Source organism: Anoplophora glabripennis, unplaced genomic scaffold (assembly GCF_000390285.2).
Source record: "Anoplophora glabripennis isolate ALB-LARVAE unplaced genomic scaffold, Agla_2.0 scaffold650, whole genome shotgun sequence".
Classification (NCBI taxonomy): domain Eukaryota; kingdom Metazoa; phylum Arthropoda; class Insecta; order Coleoptera; family Cerambycidae; genus Anoplophora; species Anoplophora glabripennis.
The window spans coordinates 249,901-272,691 of record NW_019417724.1 but is presented as its reverse complement, the minus strand read 5'-3'; the positions used below and the strand labels follow the sequence as shown (position 1 = coordinate 272,691).

The following is a 22,791-nucleotide window of genomic DNA, read 5'->3' as shown; positions in this document are numbered from 1 at the left end:
ACCTAAAAGACAGGCGACTTGTTCATTTGGTTTGATTTCGGCTCTAGTCCGCATTAGTAATGAATTTTAAAAATTTTTGATTTGTACAATTTTTCTGTTTTTAACCTGTGATGTTTTTAATTATTTGTATTAACGACCTATGTCCCCGGTAGGTTTACCATGTTGGCTAACTTCTATGTAATTCTCGCATATTTTTAATTTTAATCAAACTTTGGTTTGATTTCGGCTCTAGTCCGCATTAGTAATGAATTTTAAAAATTTTTGATTTGTACAATTTTTCTGTTTTTAACCTGTGATGTTTTTAATTATTTGTATTAACGACCTATGTCCGCGGTAGGTTTACCATGTTGGCTAACTTCTATGTAATTCTCGCATATTTTTTCCTGATGAAGAAACAAATATAGTTTCGAAAGCTTGAAAATTTAAAAGAGTGTAACTTTTTTTATCCTTGGCTGCATCCCCGTCTAAGAAAGAAATTTGGTTTTTAACTTAGACAGCCGTCTAATTTTTTGGCTTTATATATATATATCTCGAACGTTTCACGTCAACAGGCACAGTGAGCTGCTCAGAATAAAAAGGCATCAATATTGAAGTTCGATGTGTCAAAAGCTTCATATGTAAAAACTCTACAATATGGCGTCCGCAATTATGGAAAATCCTGTTTAATGCCTAATATTGATAGATAAGAAACATATAAATACTGTATTTTGTACACTGATTCACCATATCTATACGTTTTTGGGTTTGCTGATTTTGAATTCAATGTTCGTTAAACCCCACCTGTCACTGTTCGTCCCTAACATTAAAAATACTTCAAATCGTAGAAATAATACTTTTCTATGATGAGTNTTTAAAAGATTTTGTTTATTTTCTTAACCGTATATAATTAAATAATCACAAAGTTAGTTATTTCTGTCAATAATAGTCGAAAACTTAACAGGTCTATGTACTTATTGTCCTATAGAAACAACTGTCAATGACTTGAATGAACCGCAACAAATTACATGGTGAGACAGACACCCATCAATTTATTTGCATTAACAAACCCTTTATCAATTCTATCATTGCAATTACATTGCATAGTGATATAGCCTATATATTTAATATGCTAAATTTTGAAATGTGTATGTTTGATGTCTTTTTAAGGACAATAAATTGTTATTAAATTTATATTTTTGTTCTTATTTTTGTACACCAACCTCTTTCTACTGTAATGTAGTGTTGTAGTATGCAGCAAAATTCACTAACGTTTTGAATAGCTGCAATAATTCTACAAAAGAGGCCCATATAGCGCTGTTCCTGCTGAAAAATAGAAATATAAAACGTATAAAGCAGTTCCGCTAACACAAAAAGAATTCGCAAACAAACTCAACTTTTCACCGGTCTTTTTGCTTTTGCTTCTAACCAGTGCAAAGACAGTGTAGCAGACCCGCCTTGATATACAGAGTTCAGTTGAAAACATGTTACACAAAAATATTTAAATAATAGTCTATTAAAATAAAGTGCAGGTGTCTAAAGTGCATCTTGGGTCAAAGAAAACAAATTAGAGCGTTGAATATCAAGCAAAATAAGAATTTGCAATGAAGGGGCAATCATCTCCGTCTTCCCAAAGGGAAACGCTAGAGATACTTAGGAATCTCCAAATTGGCAAGCGGGCGACTAATGTCGCAGCACTGTAGGTGAAAACGGACCCAAAGAGAAACGTTCCATCCAGACCAATTATGAGGGTTTACAACCTTTTAAACATACTAAGGGGAGATGATGGTAGGTCAAAACTGCTGCAAGTTAGTCAGACTGATCAAAATCTGCGTCATGGCACTCAATGTGGGGCTATAACGGAAGATAAGGCAACCGATCTACATACAACTGACATGCGCAAGTGCCGCAGGCGCTTTAAAGAGCCGGGATCAACTTGTTGCTGGCTGTGTACTGATTATATTATTCAGTCTGACACGACACTTACATTCATGTGCATGTGCCCCTGAGTAAAGTATTTTTGACACATTTTATATAAAAGTAACTTTGAGATTTAGGCATGAGGGTGAAATTCATCAGCATTGAAAGTGTCAATTAAATTTTGGCTACTACTACTGTTACAGGATGTCCCGAAATTCATGCAACAAAATTTGGTCAGATTCTTAAGACAGATTTAGGGGACCCGTATTTTTTCTTTTTGCCAACTGGCCCCCTTTTTCGGAGTNATGGAAAATCCTGTTTAATGCCTAATATTGATAGATAAGAAACATATAAATACTGTATTTTGTACACTGATTCACCATATCTATACGTTTTTGGGTTTGCTGATTTTGAATTCAATGTTCGTTAAACCCCACCTGTCACTGTTCGTCCCTAACATTAAAAATACTTCAAATCGTAGAAATAATACTTTTCTATGATGAGTAATACAGTCTAACCACCACAGTTTATGTTTTCAGGATAGCTGAAACCAATTAGTCAAATTCTAATATTCATATAACTTCATTGGAGTTCGTACCTAACCTCAAAAAAAATAGGCAAATTGCTAATATTACACTTTATACGTTTAGGAATGAAGTGTAATCAACATATCTTTATATTTTTGGGGTCACTGAATTGAATTCTGCATCCGTGTGAACCCAACTAATCACTGACTAGTGATTAGTCCCTAATCTCAAAAACTATAATAGTTATAGTCTCACCACCAGTTTATTTTTTTTTGGGATTGCCGAGTGCAATTCCGATATACGTATAACATCAACTTGTTGGTATTCCTCTCTAACCTAAAAATATCCCAAAATCGCTTAAATATTATAGTGAAGAAAAGGTAGATAGATATTTTTATTTAATTACCTTACAAGTCATAAAATGATAAAAAATGTTTTTTCAGTATTAATGTGATATAATTTGTAAGGAAAATATGACCAGTATACTTCCAGTCTACGTTGCTGGATCGACTGTTTATTCAGTTGATATTACAGATATTTTTTTAGACTTTTAACACTGTTTATAAAAGAGAAATTTTAAAAAGCATTTTTTTTTAAAGTTTGGACAAAAACGCTTCTCTGTTTCTGATACATTGTTGTGCCATTACTACGTTTTGCTTATTTTTCATTAATATTGATTAATCATGTTTCCTTGGGCCTTTATTATTTATTTTGAATCCGTTGTATTTGTTTAAATATCCTTTTTTATATTAAACTAATGCGATTATTTGTAATGATTTTACAAAAGCAAAGAAAACAATATACCTATTACGTTATCTCTCATGAATTTAAAAGATTTTGTTTATTTTCTTAACCGTATATAATTAAATAATCACAGTTAGTTATTTCTGTCATTAATAGTCGAAAACTTAACAGGTCTATGTACTTATTGTCCTATAGAAACAACTGTCAATGACTTGAATGAACCGCAACAAATTACATGGTGTGACAGACACCCATCAATTTATTTGCATTAACAAACCCTTTATCAATTCTATCATTGCAATTACATTGCATAGTGATATAGCCTATATATTTAATATGCTAAATTTTGAAATGTGTATGTTTGATGTCTTTTTAAGGACAATAAATTGTTATTAAATTTATATTTTTGCTTCCTTATTTTTGTACGCCAACCTCTTTCTACTGTAATGTAGTATTGTAGTATGCAGCAAAATTCACTAATGTTTTGAATAGCTGCAATAATTCTACAAAAGAGGCCCATATAGCGCTGTTCCCGCTGAAAAATAGAAATATAAAACGTATAAAGCAGTTCCGCTAACACAAAAAGAATTCGCAAACAAACTCAACTTTTCACCGGTCTTTTTGCTTTTGCTTCTAACCAGTGCAAAGACAGTGTAGCAGACCCGCCTTGATATACAGAGTTCAGTTGAAAACATGTTACACAAAAATATTTAAATAATAGTCTATTAAAATAAAGTGCAGGTGTCTAAAGTGCATCTTGGGTCAAAGAAAACAAATTAGAGCGTTGAATATCAAGCAAAATAAGAATTTGCAATGAAGGGGCAATCATCTCCGTCTTCCCAAAGGGAAACGCTAGAGATACTTAGGAATCTCCAAATTGGCAAGCGGGCGACTAATGTCGCAGCACTGTAGGTGAAAACGGACCCAAAGAGAAACGTTCCATCCAGACCAATTATGAGGGTTTACAACCTTTTAAACATACTAAGGGGAGATGATGGTAGGTCAAAACTGCTGCAAGTTAGTCAGACTGATCAAAATCTGCGTCATGGCGCTCAATATGGGGCTATAACGGAAGATAAGACAACCAATCTACATACAACTGACATGCGCAAGTGCCGCAGGCGCTTTAAAGAGCCGGGATCAACTTGTTGCTGGCTGTGTACTGATTATATTATTCAGTCTGACACGACACTTACATTCATGTGCATGTGCCCCTGAGTAAAGTATTTTTGACACATTTTATATAAAAGTAACTTTGAGATTTAGGCATGAGGGTGAAATTCATCAGCATTGAAAGTGTCAATTAAATTTTGGCTACTACTACTGTTACAGGATGTCCCGAAATTCATGCAACAAAATTTGGTCAGATTCTTAAGACAGATTTAGGGGACCCGTATTTTTTCTTTTTGCCAACTGGCCCCCTTTTTCGGAGTTACAGCCCCATGAAATTTGCCCCTAAGAAGTCTTTTTTATATCTCAACACCATGTTGCATGAGAATTACTAAATTTGGTACACAGGGGTTTTATGACATGTGGAATCTCACAGTGCTACGCTTTTTGGCGTGAAACCCCCTTAAGACACTTTTTCGTGGGCCCCCTTGTATTTGAACCAGAAAAATTTGGTCGCAAATTTGATTTTTTTAAAATTATTAGTTAGCTAGAAAGCCATTGAATTTAGAAACTTTTTTGTCTCTTGATATTTGTTTCGTAAAACGCAGTTTTTGAGGAAAATGGGGAATGACGATATGCATTCGATCCCATTTTNAATTTGGGTGCGAATAGACATCCAAATATAGATCAAAAGAGTTCCCACCTCTCAGGAGGGTGCTTCATCCTCTTTTGCTTTAGAAACCACCCCGTTACGTGACCTGGTGCCGTTTTCTGATTTTTATCAAAAACTGTTACTCTGACAAGAAAAGTGAATAGGATCTAAAACATTCAGCATAAAATTCTACATCATTTGTGTCCTATACATTTTTTCCTACATCCAGCCCCAATTTCACAAATGACGTTTGAAATAGGTTAATTCTAGTATAGATAAGACAAATTCCTTAAAATTACGATAGCTTTTGAAATAAATTAATATGGGTACTTAAAACTAAATGACGGATTTTGGACTACATAACAAAATAAAGCTTTGCCTAATAACTTTGCGATAAATTATATTAATATAATCCTTTTCATTTTTTAATATTTAATGTAAATTGTATCCTTAAAACGTAAAACATATCTTTAAACAAGTTTAGTATGTATAGCATAGTTCGATCTACAGAATTCGGAAGTCCTTCATAATGGTAAAAGAAATATATTATTTGCTCATGCATTCAGTGGATGTGATACTACGTCAGCATTTATTGGCAAAGGAAAAGCACACACTGTAAATTTAATAAATACTAGTAGGGACTTAGACGATGCTTTGCATATATTTAACAATCCATCATCGATCAAACCAGACATTATATGAGCTGGAGAGAAAGTCACACTAACTTTATACAAGGCACCTCGAATTTTCACATCATTAAATCAATTTAGATTCTTCATTTAACAAATTTGTTGGTCAATCTAATCAAGCAGTGATATTATCAAGACTACCGCCTACATGTGCAGCTTTAGAACAATATTCGTATCGGGTTTTTCAACAAATTCATTAGTGGCGTGGAGAAAATTTGAAGTCTAATGAATGGGGATGGAAAACAATTAGCCAAATTTTGGTGCCAATTCCTACAATTGAGATACCAGCTCCTACTTCTATTCTTCAATATCATGCCGTTGTAAAAAGGGTTGCGGAAAATGATGCAGTTGTGTTAAGGTTACATTGAAGTGTTCAACAATGTGCTCCAATCGCCATGGTCAAGGATGTCTTAATTCAGTGGTAGAGGAAGAATTAATTGAAGATAATTCAATAAATGAATAAACTGCAGTTAGTTTTTAGTGGATTAGGCCTCCAAGAGAAATCACTAACAAAAAAGACTCGCCGGGTGCTCTACCTCAGCGGTGGTGTGGAAACGGGTTCGAATATAAAAGACATAGTACCTAGTAATAATAAAATTTTCTGTAGTCATATTTTTTTGTCCTTATAGCCAGGTTTCTGTAGAAAAATCTGCTATGCATGTAACATGTTTCTATGGCCAATGTATTTCAAGATATTTGTCACTTTACTCGTTTTTGCCTAACTTTAGCAATATATCCTAATTTTTCAAACCACAGTTAACGATAGAAAAAAGTTTATAGCACATAAATCATGTAGAATTTTATGCTGAATATTTTAAGTCCTATTAATTTTCCTTGTTAGAGCAGCAGTTTTTGAGAAAAATTAAAAAAACTGGCGCGAGGTCACATTAGAGAGTGGTTTATGAAGCGCCCTCCGGATAGGTGGGAACTCTGTTGATCTGTATTTGCATGTATGGAAGGAGTTCGCACCCAAATTTTAAAAACTTTTAAATTATTTCTCCAAAAAAAACTAATTTACTTCGACTATGTTATCAATTTGTCTTTATTACAGTATAATTTAAATTTAATAGTACTATCACAAAGGCGTAATTGCTAATTGGAATATACTTAGTCAAAATGAATTAAAAGTTTTTATCTAGAAAAAATCTGGTGAAGCAAACATATACCACATTGTTGATATGAGGAACTTAGATTTCAAAATAAAAAAATACATTTTGAGGCCCTTTTACGAGTGTTTAAACCTCTAAGATAGAGACAGTTCTCGAAAATTAATGATCAAGTTTTGATAACGAAATCCATATCTTTATAACAAAAAAAATTAATTCTGCAGAGGATAAAAAAAACCTCTGTGTCTATAAGCTGATTATGAATAAAAATATATTTTGCAATTATATGTCCAACCCGTTTTGAGATCTGAGGGTAGGCCACCCCTACTTTAGTATTTTGAAAATTTAATTCAAAATTTCATCATGAAGCTTCATTTCAAAATATGTCCACTTTTTGGGAGCCGTCGCTGCTCTAAAATGACCCTAGAACTCTTACAAGAAACTTTTTTTATATAATTAATAAAACTGATGAAAAAACAACAAATCACACGTAAAATTCATATATTTTTACACTATATTATTAAAAATTACTGAAACCGCACCACATAAAAAAATCTAATTTCATAATTAGTCTCTCATTATAAAAATATCAGTTCGTTATTTATATAACATAAGATAAGTAACTACCAAGCCAAGCAGTTACATCAGTCCAATCAGGAAATTCCTTGAGTAAATTTACATAGTATGGTGTCTTAATAAACTTATTTTCATGTACATATGTAGCAGTAACAGCTATATCCATCGTTGATCCATTATAGTTTGGTGGTACCATAATATCAAAAGTAAAACTTAAATCAGCTGGATCTTTCCCATAGGTAAATAGTATGAAATATAATTGCCTATTATTATAGACATATTCTGATGATTCAATAGTATCTATTAGGCTCATCCTTACGAGTTTTGCATGTTTTTTTGGTACTAGGTAAAGGGCTAGTCTATCTGAACCTGTAACATAACAAAGGATAAAAAAATATACATGTGAAGAAGAATAATTCTTACCGGAAGTCGTTATATTATATCTAATAATAGTTTCGTTGATATGTTCTTTAGAATTCAACTTAAACGAAACTGGCTCATGTATTACAGGCTGATTAGCTGGAATCCATGTACTATGTTCCCTAAAAAAAAATCATTTTCATTAATAAAATATATTATACCATTTTTGTATGACTGGACAAATATATTAATAGGTGAACAAAGGTGTAATTTCCTGACTAGAAATCAAAGTTATTTCCGGCCACTTATTTCTTTGTATGTAAATTTACGCAAGATTTTCATTTTGTACCATTTGTGCAGCAGTGTTGCTAAAAAAAAAAAAGGACAGTGTGACAGTTAGGGAAATGCAGCGTTACACGAAAGAATAAATGCGTTTTCATTATTGAGCAATATTTTACAATGATTTGACAGCTTTAGTTCTCAATTTTCATACAAAATTGGGTCAGAATCGTAAAGAGATTAATTGAAAAATTCAGGGAGACTGGATCGATTAGTCACCGTAAATATTCTGGCCGTCCTTCAACACATCACAGCAGTTCATGAGAGCGTTGCTGAGCATCCAGGAACATCAATTCAGCACCCTGGTCAAAAATTGGACATTTCGAGAAGCTCTTTACAGCGTATTCTCACGAAAGATTTACGACTTNGTTTATTTTTTTTTGGGATTGCCGAGTGCAATTCCGATATACGTATAACATCAACTTGTTGGTATTCCTCTCTAACCTAAAAATATCCCAAAATCGCTTAAATATTATAGTGAAGAAAAGGTAGATAGATATTTTTATTTAATTACCTTACAAGTCATAAAATGATAAAAAATGTTTTTTCAGTATTAATGTGATATAATTTGTAAGGAAAATATGACCAGTATACTTCCAGTCTACGTTGCTGGTTCCACTGTTTATAAGAGAAATTTTAAAAAGCATTTTTTTTTAAAGTTTGGACAAAAACGCTTCTCTGTTTCTGATACATTGTTGTGCCATTACTACGTTTTGCTTATTTTTCATTAATATTGATTAATCATGTTTCCTTGGGCCTTTATTATTTATTTTGAATCCGTTGTATTTGTTTAAATATCCTTTTTTATATTAAACTAATGTGATTATTTGTAATGATTTTACAAAAGCAAAGAAAACAATATACCTATTACGTTATCTCATGAATTGAAAAGATTTTGTTTATTTTCTTAACCGTATATAATTAAATAATCACAAAGTTAGTTATTTCTGTCAATAATAGTCGAAAACTTAACAGGTCTATGTACTTATTGTCCTATAGAAACAACTGTCAATGACTTGAATGAACCGCAACAAATTACATGGTGAGACAGACACCCATCAATTTATTTGCATTAACAAACCCTTTATCAATTCTATCATTGCAATTACATTGCATAGTGATATAGCCTATATATTTAATATGCTAAATTTTGAAATGTGTATGTTTGATGTCTTTTTAAGGACAATAAATTGTTATTAAATTTATATTTTTGTTCTTATTTTTGTACACCAACCTCTTTCTACTGTAATGTAGTGTTGTAGTATGCAGCAAAATTCACTAACGTTTTGAATAGCTGCAATAATTCTACAAAAGAGGCCCATATAGCGCTGTTCCTGCTGAAAAATAGAAATATAAAACGTATAAAGCAGTTCCGCTAACACAAAAAGAATTCGCAAACAAACTCAACTTTTCACCGGTCTTTTTGCTTTTGCTTCTAACCAGTGCAAAGACAGTGTAGCAGACCCGCCTTGATATACAGAGTTCAGTTGAAAACATGTTACACAAAAATATTTAAATAATAGTCTATTAAAATAAAGTGCAGGTGTCTAAAGTGCATCTTGGGTCAAAGAAAACAAATTAGAGCGTTGAATATCAAGCAAAATAAGAATTTGCAATGAAGGGGCAATCATCTCCGTCTTCCCAAAGGGAAACGCTAGAGATACTTAGGAATCTCCAAATTGGCAAGCGGGCGACTAATGTCGCAGCACTGTAGGTGAAAACGGACCCAAAGAGAAACGTTCCATCCAGACCAATTATGAGGGTTTACAACCTTTTAAACATACTAAGGGGAGATGATGGTAGGTCAAAACTGCTGCAAGTTAGTCAGACTGATCAAAATCTGCGTCATGGCACTCAATGTGGGGCTATAACGGAAGATAAGGCAACCGATCTACATACAACTGACATGCGCAAGTGCCGCAGGCGCTTTAAAGAGCCGGGATCAACTTGTTGCTGGCTGTGTACTGATTATATTATTCAGTCTGACACGACACTTACATTCATGTGCATGTGCCCCTGAGTAAAGTATTTTTGACACATTTTATATAAAAGTAACTTTGAGATTTAGGCATGAGGGTGAAATTCATCAGCATTGAAAGTGTCAATTAAATTTTGGCTACTACTACTGTTACAGGATGTCCCGAAATTCATGCAACAAAATTTGGTCAGATTCTTAAGACAGATTTAGGGGACCCGTATTTTTTCTTTTTGCCAACTGGCCCCCTTTTTCGGAGTTACAGCCCCATGAAATCTGCCCCTAAGAAGTCTTTTTTATATCTCAAAACCATGTTGCACGAGAATTACTAAATTTGGTACACAGGGGTTTTATGACATGTAGAATCTCACAGTGCTACGCTTTTTGGCGAGAAACCCCCTTAAGACACTTTTTCGTGGGCCCCCTTGTATTTGAACCAGAAAAATTCGGTTGCAAATTTGATTTTTTAAAAATTGTTAGTTAGCTAGAAAGCCATTGAATTTAGAAACTTTTTTGTCTCTTGATATTTGTTTTGTAAAACGCAGTTTTTGAGGAAAATGGCGAATGACGATATGCATTCGATCCCATTTTGACATTTTTCTGGAAAACATTGCTTTTTACGAAAAAATTATAAAGACAAAAAGTTTCTAAATTTAATGGCTTTTTAGTGGACTGATAATTTTTAAGAAATTTAAATATGCGACCAAAGTTTTTTGGTTCCAAAGACAAGGGGGCCCATGAAAAATTGTCTTAAGGGGGTTCTCCGCCAAAAAACGTAGCATCATCAGATTCCACAGGTTATAAAACCCCTGTGTTCCAAATTTAGTGACTCGTACAACAGGGTTCTGAGATATAAAGAAAAGATTATTCTTAGGGACGGACTTCAGGGAGCTGTAACTTCGAAAGAGAGGGACACTTGGAAAAAATAAAAAATACAGGTTCCCTAAATTTGTCTTAAGAATCTGTGACCAAATTTTGTTGCATGAATTTTGGGACACCCTGTATAAGAAAGATATAATAGTTAATCTCAACGAATATATATTTTTAAAGAGAATGCCTTGTTTCTACATTTTTAACTAAATCCAATTTCAATTTAAAAAAATATGTCGTTTGCTTTAATTAATGAATAAAATTATTTGATGGATATATTATCAATCTGCAATGATTGAAAAATTGAGAAACTGTTTCCGGTTTTCAAATTGACAATGTCGAATGTGACATTTTTTGTTGCCTTGTTTATCTACTTTTATCAATTTAAGTGTTAATTGAAGTAAATTAGCAATTAAAATGGCAAATATGAGAAATAATTTATAAAGTTTTAAAAATTTGGGTGCGAATAGACATCCAAATATAGATCAAAAGAGTTCCCACCTCTCAGGAGGGTGCTTCATCCTCTTTTGCTTTAGAAACCACCCCGTTACGTGACCTGGTGCCGTTTTCTGATTTTTATCAAAAACTGTTACTCTGACAAGAAAAGTGAATAGGATCTGAAACATTCAGCATAAAATTCTACATCATTTGTGTCCTATACATTTTTTCCTACATCCAGCCCCAATTTCACAAATGACGTTTGAAATAGGTTAATTCTAGTATAGATAAGACAAATTCCTTAAAATTACGATAGCTTTTGAGATAAATTAATATGGGTGCTTAAAACTAAATGACGGATTTTGGACTACATAACAAAATAAAGCTTTGCCTAATAACTTTGCGATAAATTATATTAATATAATCCTTTTCATTTTTTAATATTTAATGTAAATTGTATCCTTAAAACGTAAAACATATCTTTAAACAAGTTTAGTATGTATAGCATAGTTCGATCTACAGAATTCGGAAGTCCTTCATAATGGTAAAAGAAATATATTATTTGCTCATGCATTCAGTGGATGTGATACTACGTCAGCATTTATTGGCAAAGGAAAAGCACACACTGTAAATTTAATAAATACTAGTAGGGACTTAGACGATGCTTTGCATATATTTAACAATCCATCATCGATCAAACCAGACATTGTATGAGCTGGAGAGAAAGTCACACTAACTTTATACAAGGCACCTCGAATTTTCACATCATTAAATCAATTTAGATTCTTCATTTAACAAATTTGTTGGTCAATCTAATCAAGCAGTGATATTATCAAGACTACCGCCTACATGTGCAGCTTTAGAACAATATTCGTATCGGGTTTTTCAACAAATTCATTAGTGGCGTGGAGAAAATTTGAAGTCTAATGAATGGGGATGGAAAACAATTAGCCAAATTTTGGTGCCAATTCCTACAATTGAGATACCAGCTCCTACTTCTATTCTTCAATATCATGCCGTTGTAAAAAGGGTTGCGGAAAATGATGCAGTTGTGTTAAGGTTACATTGAAGTGTTCAACAATGTGCTCCAATCGCCATGGTCAAGGATGTCTTAATTCAGTGGTAGAGGAAGAATTAATTGAAGATAATTCAATAAATGAATAAACTGCAGTTAGTTTTTAGTGGATTAGGCCTCCAAGAGAAATCACTAACAAAAAAGACTCGCCGGGTGCTCTACCTCAGCGGTGGTGTGGAAACGGGTTCGAATATAAAAGACATAGTACCTAGTAATAATAAAATTTTCTGTAGTCATATTTTTTTGTCCTTATAGCCAGGTTTCTGTAGAAAAATCTGCTATGCATGTAACATGTTTCTATGGCCAATGTATTTCAAGATATTTGTCACTTTACTCGTTTTTGCCTAACTTTAGCAATATATCCTAATTTTTCAAACCACAGTTAACGATAGAAAAAAGTTTATAGCACATAAATCATGTAGAATTTTATGCTGAATATTTTAAGTCCTATTAATTTTCCTTGTTAGAGCAGCAGTTTTTGAGAAAAATTAAAAAAACTGGCGCGAGGTCACATTAGAGAGTGGTTTATGAAGCGCCCTCCGGATAGGTGGGAACTCTGTTGATCTGTATTTGCATGTATGGAAGGAGTTCGCACCCAAATTTTAAAAACTTTTAAATTATTTCTCCAAAAAAAACTAATTTACTTCGACTATGTTATCAATTTGTCTTTATTACAGTATAATTTAAATTTAATAGTACTAATATCACAAAGGCGTAATTGCTAATTGGAATATACTTAGTCAAAATGAATTAAAAGTTTTTATCTAGAAAAAATCTGGTGAAGCAAACATATACCACATTGTTGATATGAGGAACTTAGATTTCAAAATAAAAAAATACATTTTGAGGCCCTTTTACGAGTGTTTAAACCTCTAAGATAGAGACAGTTCTCGAAAATTAATGATCAAGTTTTGATAACGAAATCCATATCTTTATAACAAAAAAAATTAATTCTGCAGAGGATAAAAAAAACCTCTGTGTCTATAAGCTGATTATGAATAAAAATATATTTTGCAATTATATGTCCAACCCGTTTTGAGATCTGAGGGTAGGCCACCCCTACTTTAGTATTTTGAAAATTTAATTCAAAATTTCATCATGAAGCTTCATTTCAAAATATGTCCACTTTTTGGGAGCCGTCGCTGCTCTAAAATGACCCTAGAACTCTTACAAGAAACTTTTTTTATATAATTAATAAAACTGATGAAAAAACAACAAATCACACGTAAAATTCATATATTTTTACACTATGTTATTAAAAATTACTGAAACCGCACCACATAAAAAAATCTAATTTCATAATTAGTCTCTCATTATAAAAATATCAGTTCGTTATTTATATAACATAAGATAAGTAACTACCAAGCCAAGCAGTTACATCAGTCCAATCAGGAAATTCCTTGAGTAAATTTACATAGTATGGTGTCTTAATAAACTTATTTTCATGTACATATGTAGCAGTAACAGCTATATCCATCGTTGATCCATTATAGTTTGGTGGTACCATAATATCAAAAGTAAAACTTAAATCAGCTGGATCTTTCCCATAGGTAAATAGTATGAAATATAATTGCCTATTATTATAGACATATTCTGATGATTCAATAGTATCTATTAGGCTCATCCTTACGAGTTTTGCATGTTTTTTTGGTACTAGGTAAAGGGCTAGTCTATCTGAACCTGTAACATAACAAAGGATAAAAAAATATACATGTGAAGAAGAATAATTCTTACCGGAAGTCGTTATATTATATCTAATAATAGTTTCGTTGATATGTTCTTTAGAATTCAACTTAAACGAAACTGGCTCATGTATTACAGGCTGATTAGCTGGAATCCATGTACTATGTTCCCTAAAAAAAATCATTTTCATTAATAAAATATATTATACCATTTTTGTATGACTGGACAAATATATTAATAGGTGAACAAAGGTGTAATTTCCTGACTAGAAATCAAAGTTATTTCCGGCCACTTATTTCTTTGTATGTAAATTTACGCAAGATTTTCATTTTGTACCATTTGTGCAGCAGTGTTGCTAAAAAAAAAGGACAGTGTGACAGTTAGGGAAATGCAGCGTTACACGAAAGAATAAATGCGTTTTCATTATTGAGCAATATTTTACAATGATTTGACAGCTTTAGTTCGCAATTTTCATACAAAATTGGGTCAGAATCGTAAAGAGATTAATTGAAAAATTCAGGGAGACTGGATCGATTAGTCACCGTAAATATTCTGGCCGTCCTTCAACACATCACAGCAGTTCATGAGAGCGTTGCTGAGCATCCAGGAACATCAATTCAGCACCCTGGTCAAAAATTGGACATTTCGAGAAGCTCTTTACAGCGTATTCTCACGAAAGATTTACGACTTTATGCTTACAAAGTTCAGTTGTCATAAAAACCGAAACCTAGTGACCAAGCAGAGCGGAGAGTGTTCCTTGAATGGATTATTATGGAACAAGTGGATGCTGATTTTTCGAACAAAACAATATTTAGCGATGAGGCTCATTTTCCTCTTGATGGCTTTATTAACCAACAAATTTGTCGCATTTGTCAGAAAATCCACGAGTGATTGTTGATAAACAAATGTTTACACGTGTCACTGTTTGGTGCGGATTTTGGTCTGGAAACATCATTACACCTTTCTTCTTCGAAAATGTGGTTGGTTAGGCAATAACAGTTAATGGTGCTCTCTTTTGCGACATGATAATCCAGTTTTTTGTGCCTAAATTGAAAGATATGGCTGTAGATGACATGTGGTTTCAACAAGACAGTGCCATACATACAGCCACAGCCCGAGAAACAATTCAATTACTGCCTCAGTCTTTTACTGGTCTGTAATTTCCCATTTTGGTGATCAGAATTGGTTGCCAGATCATGCCATTTAACACTTGGATTTTTTTCTTTGGAGTTTTTTGAAGTCTACAGTTAATGTCAAAAACCATCCATGCCTTGAAGGAGGAAACTGAGTGGAGTATCAACAAAATTCAGCTGCGTTTATGCAAAATGGTCATGAGAAATTCCGACAAAAGAGTGCATACGTGCCAGCAAGGCCGTGGAGGCTATTTACCTGATGTGCTATTCCATACATAACCCCATACTTTATGAATCGATACAAAATTTATACAATTTTTAATTCAAAACTAGTGTTTTCTATCAAAATTACTTCTTGCGTAAATTTTGAGACACCCTTTATTTATTTCCTATTTGATAAGGACATTTTGTAATTTTTTTCTATAATCTAGAACGGATTCAAGAAATGTTTTGATTTAATTTGCACTGAAACGAAAAGTAACAAACACAATAGATAGAGCTTGGAGATTTAACAGTTACATGATAAAAAAGTGATTGTGCACATATCAAAATTATTAAAAGTATATCTAATGTTTTAAAAATATATAGGGTGTGGCGTGTATGATCTATAAAAATTAAACTACAGCTTCCTGATGATATTTGTAATAGATATATTTGTCTTATATGAAAAAGTTCTATCTTTGCATTTTTTTTTTTGTAAATTGAAGTTCATTTATTCAAGACAGAAAATGAAGGGCGACCCTGTTATCTATTAAAAACTTTGGAAATGTTTTTATGCGGCCCGAGATGCAACCTTATAATTTAAGTCTGTATAATCTAATAGTAATACTAAAAGAAGGTTAGGTTACATTATCAAAAAATTTGTGCAGTCAACTGATTTTGTATTTGTATTGAATTCATTATTCACTTAATTATTAAATATTAAGCATCATCCATTGACCCATCAATGTTAAAAAGTGAAAGATTCCAGACAAAAGTTTTTATTTTGTAATTCCACGATAGTGACTAATTTTTATAAAGTAAAAAATAAGAATAGCATGCCGATTACATTAAAAACCAGATTCTTAATTCTTACTTTGCTTAATTTTTTAGTTTGTGCACAAACTAGTTTTACAATGATCCGCGAAAACAATGCATTTACTATTTCCGAACGTGTCGATATGGTGTTAGTGTATGGTGTAGCCGGAGAAAATTAGCTCGCGGCGACTAGGTTGTACCGGGAGTGATGGCCACAACGTCACCCCCCATGTGCAAATACAATCTTACAGTGCGTTCAGCGGCTGCAAGATACGGGAAGTGTTATTCTTCGAGGAGAAAGACGGTGGTCAGCAAGTGAACCTTAATGCTGAAGATGCAGTGTTGGAAAATCTTAACGAAGACCCCACAATTAGTACTCGACGACTCGCACAGCAAGTAGGAACCTCATCTCGTATCAAATATCGCAAGGCGCCAGCTGTTGCACCCCTATCCTGCTTATGTTTGTGTAACAGATGAGGCGACTTTACCCGTGATGAAGTGAATTTCCATAATATGCACATATAGGCCGATGAAAATTCTCACGTGATTAGGAAAACTCATTTTCGACATCGGTTGACTTTTTGGAGAACCGGTTGCCCGAATTATTGGACGATGTGGCATTACAAGTTCGGGCATGCATGTTTTATCTTCAAGATGGGGCTTCTCCACACACTAGGTAAGGATACTTTTGAATGAAATGTTTCCTCAGCGGTGGATTGGACGGTTTGGTCCTGTGCCGTGGCCATCTCGGTCACCCGATCTAACTCCAATGGTTCTTTGGAGTCACTTGAAGTCATTGGTTTACAATACTCCAATTGCTACAGTGGAAGAATTGCGAAACCGTATACTTGAAGCTGCTGACACAGGTAGAAGAATACGTGGAATTAGGGAAAATATTTGCCAAAATTGGGTGCGTCGGTGACATGCCTGTACACGCACTAATGGGGATCAATTTCAACATTTTCTCTAGAAATGGTAAGTTTTATTTCATATTAGTGTACGCAGTTGCCAACTACAGATGCTTACGGATATGTTTTGTTTGCGAACTCTTGCAGTAACAACAATGCATTTAAGATAGTAATTACTATTATTATAATAAAAAAATTTTAGTCTTTTTTTTTAATATCTATTTTTCTTAGTTTGCATTAAAAAATTCCCCAAAAATTGAGAAGTATCTTTCTATCTTTCAACGACGATTTGTTTATGCGGCTGGTCTACAGCACGTAACTCATCGTACAGCACACGGACAGGACTGTTCCAGAGAAAATATTTTTATTCATAATTGAACTTTAATTTACGAAAAAAAAACGCAAAATAGAACTTTTTTGTATAAGACTTTTCTATTGCAAATATCGTTAGGAAGCTGTAGTTTAATTTTTATAGATTATACTCGCTACACCCTGTATAGAAGACATTTTTTAATTTGAAGATTTCCTTTTAATATAATGTGCAAATCAACAAAATAAGCACATTTTTGAGGTAAAACTTTTTCAAAATATTTAAAATAATGAAAAAAGTTTGAAATAATTTGAATACATTCCTGTGAAAAGCCCTATAAATATTGAAATCTTTTATTAAAAACTTATCTAAATCGGTTTATTTCCCCCCACAGAAGCTAAGAAGTGAAATATGGTTCTCTCACTTCTGGACACCCTATATACCATTGAAGTGAAAAGAAAGAGTGGAAGAATTATGTGAACTTGTAGAAAAGTACCATGGAAATAATTCAGAGAAGACGTTGTGTATGTCGCGTGAAAGCTTGTGTGAACAAATCCAGTTCCAACAATTTTGAACATGTTTAAGCAGATCTGGATTTTATAAATTCATGTCTATTAATTTTTTAATTAAAGTATATCAATGTTTTTGAATTATTTTTAAATTTGATTTGAAATATAATTTTATGCAACTTAAATATTATCAAAAAATGCATTTGCTGCCTAAATATATATTTGTTAAAGTACTTACACAATTTGAGTCATCTTTGAATGTGATACTGGCAAACCACATAAAAGATATTTTTTACAATTCTCTTCAAGAAGTCTTGCATATTTGAGATCTTTTACATAATTTTTAATAATTGTAGGGGAATTTCTATCGAGGTTTAAAAAGAAGATTCCAGCATCAGTCTTCTCAACAGTCCCATTTTCATTATGAAATACTCTTTTAGTGTGCTAGAAAATATGTTTAAATGAATTGTATTAGTTAGACCACAATGAAATACTACAAAACATATTACTTGATTGGAATTATAACTAGAGCTTGATTCTTCGGTGCATAAATAAGGCAGAAATATGGAGAGACAAAGCAATGAAATGAATGATTTCATTGCTCCGTAACTCATTTCATTTCAATAGTGTATTTATTTCCTTGCATCAGTGTAAAAGACATACTGAAACGCAAATGCATAAAGTAAATGAAGTATAACAGCTGCCATACAGGATATTTTTATATGGTCTAATTTTTATGTCCAGTATGTGAAATATACTGAAGTATCTGGATGATTATAAGAAATTTTGGCACAGATATGTACATACCTAAGTTCACCGCATAAAAAAGAATGTGAGTAGGTAGTCTATAATTAATTCCGACAATAAATCTTGAACTACTTAAGAGTATTATGCCCAATTTATGTAATAGAAAGAACAAAAATAATATTTTAATTATTGAATTACATATATTATACATAAGAATCCTAATATTGTAGCATCTTTAACGATTTTTTTGTTAATCTCTCTTTAAAAATAATCAATTAGATACCAACAGTGAGTAATCTACCCTACTACTTATATTGTTCATCAATGATTTAGAACAACATATAACTGTCGATACCACTTTGATTCTTTACGCAGATGACAGTACAACATGTATTAGTGCCTCATCTGCTGACGAGCTTCAAGCGAAAGTAAACGCCACACTTGAACAATTTTATACGTGGTGTACTAAAAATAATCTGATTATCAATCCAACAAAATCTCATTACATTACATTCATTAAAAGACGAATATGCCCTAATGTGTCATTAAATAATACAGTGATTGAAAAAGTACAACATACAAAATTCTTAGGACTTCTCATTGACGAGCAGCTTACTTGGTCGGCTCATATTGAACAATTTTCAATAAATTACCCCATACATTAAAAATCATACAAATATTAGGCTATTCAAAAAAGAGTTATGTTCTTTCCTTGTCGGCAACTGTTTTTATTCGTTATAGGAATTTTATGATTTTCCTGTATCGAGGTAAATTGTTCGTTTTTTATGTGTATATATGTATTCTACTTCTCCTTCTACTTCTAGTGGTTGATCCTAATAAGTCCCATAGCACTGCGGCCTGATTAGGCCTATTGTACGTCCCACTACTAGTCCTATTCAGCAAGTAGATTTGTCTCTTTTACAAAGTTCAAATGCTTCCTTGCTGACACTTCTCTCAGTTCCTTGGGTTCCAAGTAGGGTCTCCCAAGGAGCGCCATTCTACTACGTGCAAATCCCGAGCACTCGCCCAGGATATGCGGAGAAGTTTCATCCGCCGATTCACATCCTCGGCAGACCGGACTGTCTACAAGCTTTAGCTTATGTAGATGTTTCCTAAAGTGACAGTGTCCCGTTATGAGTCCTGTCACTCTCCTGAGCCGGATTCTATTCAAGCTCAGTAGCTCATTCGCTCTTCCCTTCGAAGGATACTCCATAAGCTCCTTAGAATGGCTATGTCCTGGCCTTGAAGTCCAGTATTTCCTATGTTCTGTCTCTGTCCATTTGCCCAGAGCCCGCCTGACCACACTGGGAGATGTGCCACAGAAGGGCTCCGGGCCAATGAACACTGTCTCGGATCCCTTCCTAGCAAGTTCATCCGCTTTCTCATTTCCACAAATGCCTTTGTGCCCTGGCACCCAACACAGTCTGACTGTATTGTTGGTGGCCAGTTCAGTCAGCATTTGTAAACAATCCCACACCAGTTTTGAACTTATCTTGTGTGCGCCCAAAGCTTTAATTGCAGCTTGACTATCAGAGAATATATATATGAGTTTACGTTTATAACCTCTACGTACATTCTCTGCCAGATACGCTATTATCGCGAAAATTTCTGATTGGAATACAGTAGGGAACTCTCCCAGACTGTAGCTTGCACTCCATCTGGGTCTGACTCCATATATTCCTGCACCTGTCCCTCTGGTCATTTTGGAGCCATCTGTAAACCATACTAGGCTCCACCTCTCCAGTGTATTAAACTTTTCCTCCCATTTGCTTTGATCTATTCTCTTATATCTATTCGAGTCTCAAAAGGCTTGTGGAAGTGAAACTTTGGAACCATCTTGTCAGATACCATCCCAAAAGTTGGTTCCGACATAGATGTGTCTATAATCCTAGAATAGGAACTACCTCTCCAGTCGTTATTCCTGAGTCGATATGCTGCTAGCCGCACTTCTCTCTCCACCACTATATGTAGCGGTGGTAGATTTAGCATGACTTCTAGTGCGGCTGTCGGGGTCGATGCCATCACCCCCGTTATACCTAAACAGGCCAATCTCTGAATTCTATTCAGTTTTTCCCTCGCTGTGGTCTGTTGTGTTTTTTGCCACCGTACCACAGCGCCGTAAAGAATCCTAGGTCTTACTATCGACGTATACAACCAGTATGACATCTTTGGTTTCAGTCCCCAGGTGCTCCCAATAAGGCGATGGCATACACACAATGTCTGCTTCGCCTTACTCACCATTTTTTCCAAGTGTGCATTCCAGGTAACCTTATTATCCAGTATCACTCCTAGATATTTTACCTCCCTGGAAAGCCTAATGCTCCTCTCCCCTATTATAGGTTCAGAGAGTCCAATTAAATTCCTTCTCCTGGTGAAGGGTACTATGACCATTTTGTCAGGGTTTACTGACAGTGCCTGCCCCTTACACCAATCATCTATCCATTTCAAAGCCTCTTTCATGAGTTCTGAAACAACAATATTATGTTTCCCGACTATGAGAACGACTAAGTCGTCCGCATAGTCTTGTGTATAAAATCCCTTTCGATTAAGGCCCTCCAGTGCGCCGTCCCATAACAAGGGAGACAGTACGCCTCCCTGGGGGCAGCTCCAGCCTACCTTACACTTGGATGTCTCTCCCGAAAGGGTAGCTGTTACTGTCCGGTTTCTCAACATGGTATCATATATATGTATAGTTCTGTATTCTTTTTTTCTAACTTTGGTTTGTCTTATGTATGTTAGAATAATTTATGACGTTTCATATCCTGTGACAGGCTTACATGAATAAAGATTTATTATTATTATTATTATTATTATATGGCCAGACTTAAGAGGGTCAAAGTTGGCCATTATCCCACATGCAATGCTTAAACGAAAATTTGCATATAAGAAAATTGAAAGTAGTATGGTGCAGCAAAGTTATGGATAACTGTAGACACAGGCCTGCCGTAAGCGAGTGTGCAAGGCATGCACCGCACGCGGGCGGCAGATCCACGAGGGCTGCAAATCGAGCGATCACATAATATTCAAAGTAATTGTCATAATATCCATGCCACCTATAGCATTAGAAATGTCATCGCATGGGGCAGAAATTCCAACCGGCAGGCAATTACTATTTTTCTTTTATATTATAGTGTTAACAGCGTCATCTATTGGCATCCATCAGAACTAAGATGTGATCCGAAACGTCTGTCGGTAGATTTTATATTGTTTGTAGCTGTTTTTTCTCCACTATTTGAAATCATTAACTGCGTTACAGCATGAAATGCTAGCATTTTACTAGGCAATCTTTTGAATAAACCAATAGAAATCAGAAATCAAACTTCATTCTAGGTTTGCTAAAAGAGTACAGAGATCTAGCAAAAGAGTGGAGGGTAACAACTGTTTTCAAAATTAAAAGACGGAAGTTAACGAAATTCTATTTTGATGAGTTATCAGGAGATGAGAAAATTTCAAACCCAGAATCGTATTCAAAGTCAATGTGCTCTCAATTGCTGTATAGATATATTAATTTCTCAAACTAAACAAAGATTTCACAGCCTCTATAATCTAAGTAATATGTTTGAAGCCTTACAACCGGAAAAATTCTTATTCTTTTCAAACGACGTAATCAAAAAGGAATTCAGAAAACTGACTAATAAATATAATAAAGACATGTCAGCTGATCTCTATGAACAACGAATTCTTCTTTCAACTCTAATGAATTTTTTCCGAGTAACTACTTAGTTTACCGTACGGACCGCAATTATGTTCAGACACAGTGCTCAAGGGGAGGCGGTGCGCTCGTAGCTGTGGACGGGCTATTTTCCTCTTCCCAAGTCAGTATGGATAATTACGATTAGTTAAGTAGGTTAAAGGTTGATGTCGTTATTGTTAAAGTATTTAGTCAATCGTCATCTTTAACTGTCGTGAATGTATATACAGGGTGTCTCATAATTAGCTGCCAACCCTGAACAGGCCGATTCTATGATTAAAACTAAGTAAAAAAGTTCATATGAACATGGGTCCGGAAATGCTTCCTAAGGGCACAGGGACCCATTGAAGAGGGAGGAATGGAAATCATTTTTTTGCAATATCTCTCAATCGCGTTGTGATAAATGAATGAAATTTGGTATACACAGCTAAATTTT

The 22,791-nt window shown here is 34.0% G+C and overlaps 1 protein-coding gene across 1 annotated transcript in view; it reads right to left on the bottom strand.

Moving 5' to 3' along the window:
• Nucleotides 1-13,628: 13,628 nt before the first annotated feature.
• Nucleotides 13,629-22,791, bottom strand: part of LOC108912631 (endoplasmic reticulum metallopeptidase 1) — a 24,980-nt gene continuing 15,817 nt past the window's right edge. Inside the window, exons 9-11 of the mRNA XM_018717925.1 lie at nt 18,156-18,361; nt 14,092-14,210; nt 13,629-14,037 (exon numbers count right to left, since the gene is read on the bottom strand). Coding sequence (XP_018573441.1) covers nt 13,694-14,037; nt 14,092-14,210; nt 18,156-18,361 — 669 coding nt within the window. The 3' untranslated portion in view covers nt 13,629-13,693. The remainder of the gene's footprint in view (nt 14,038-14,091; nt 14,211-18,155; nt 18,362-22,791) is intronic.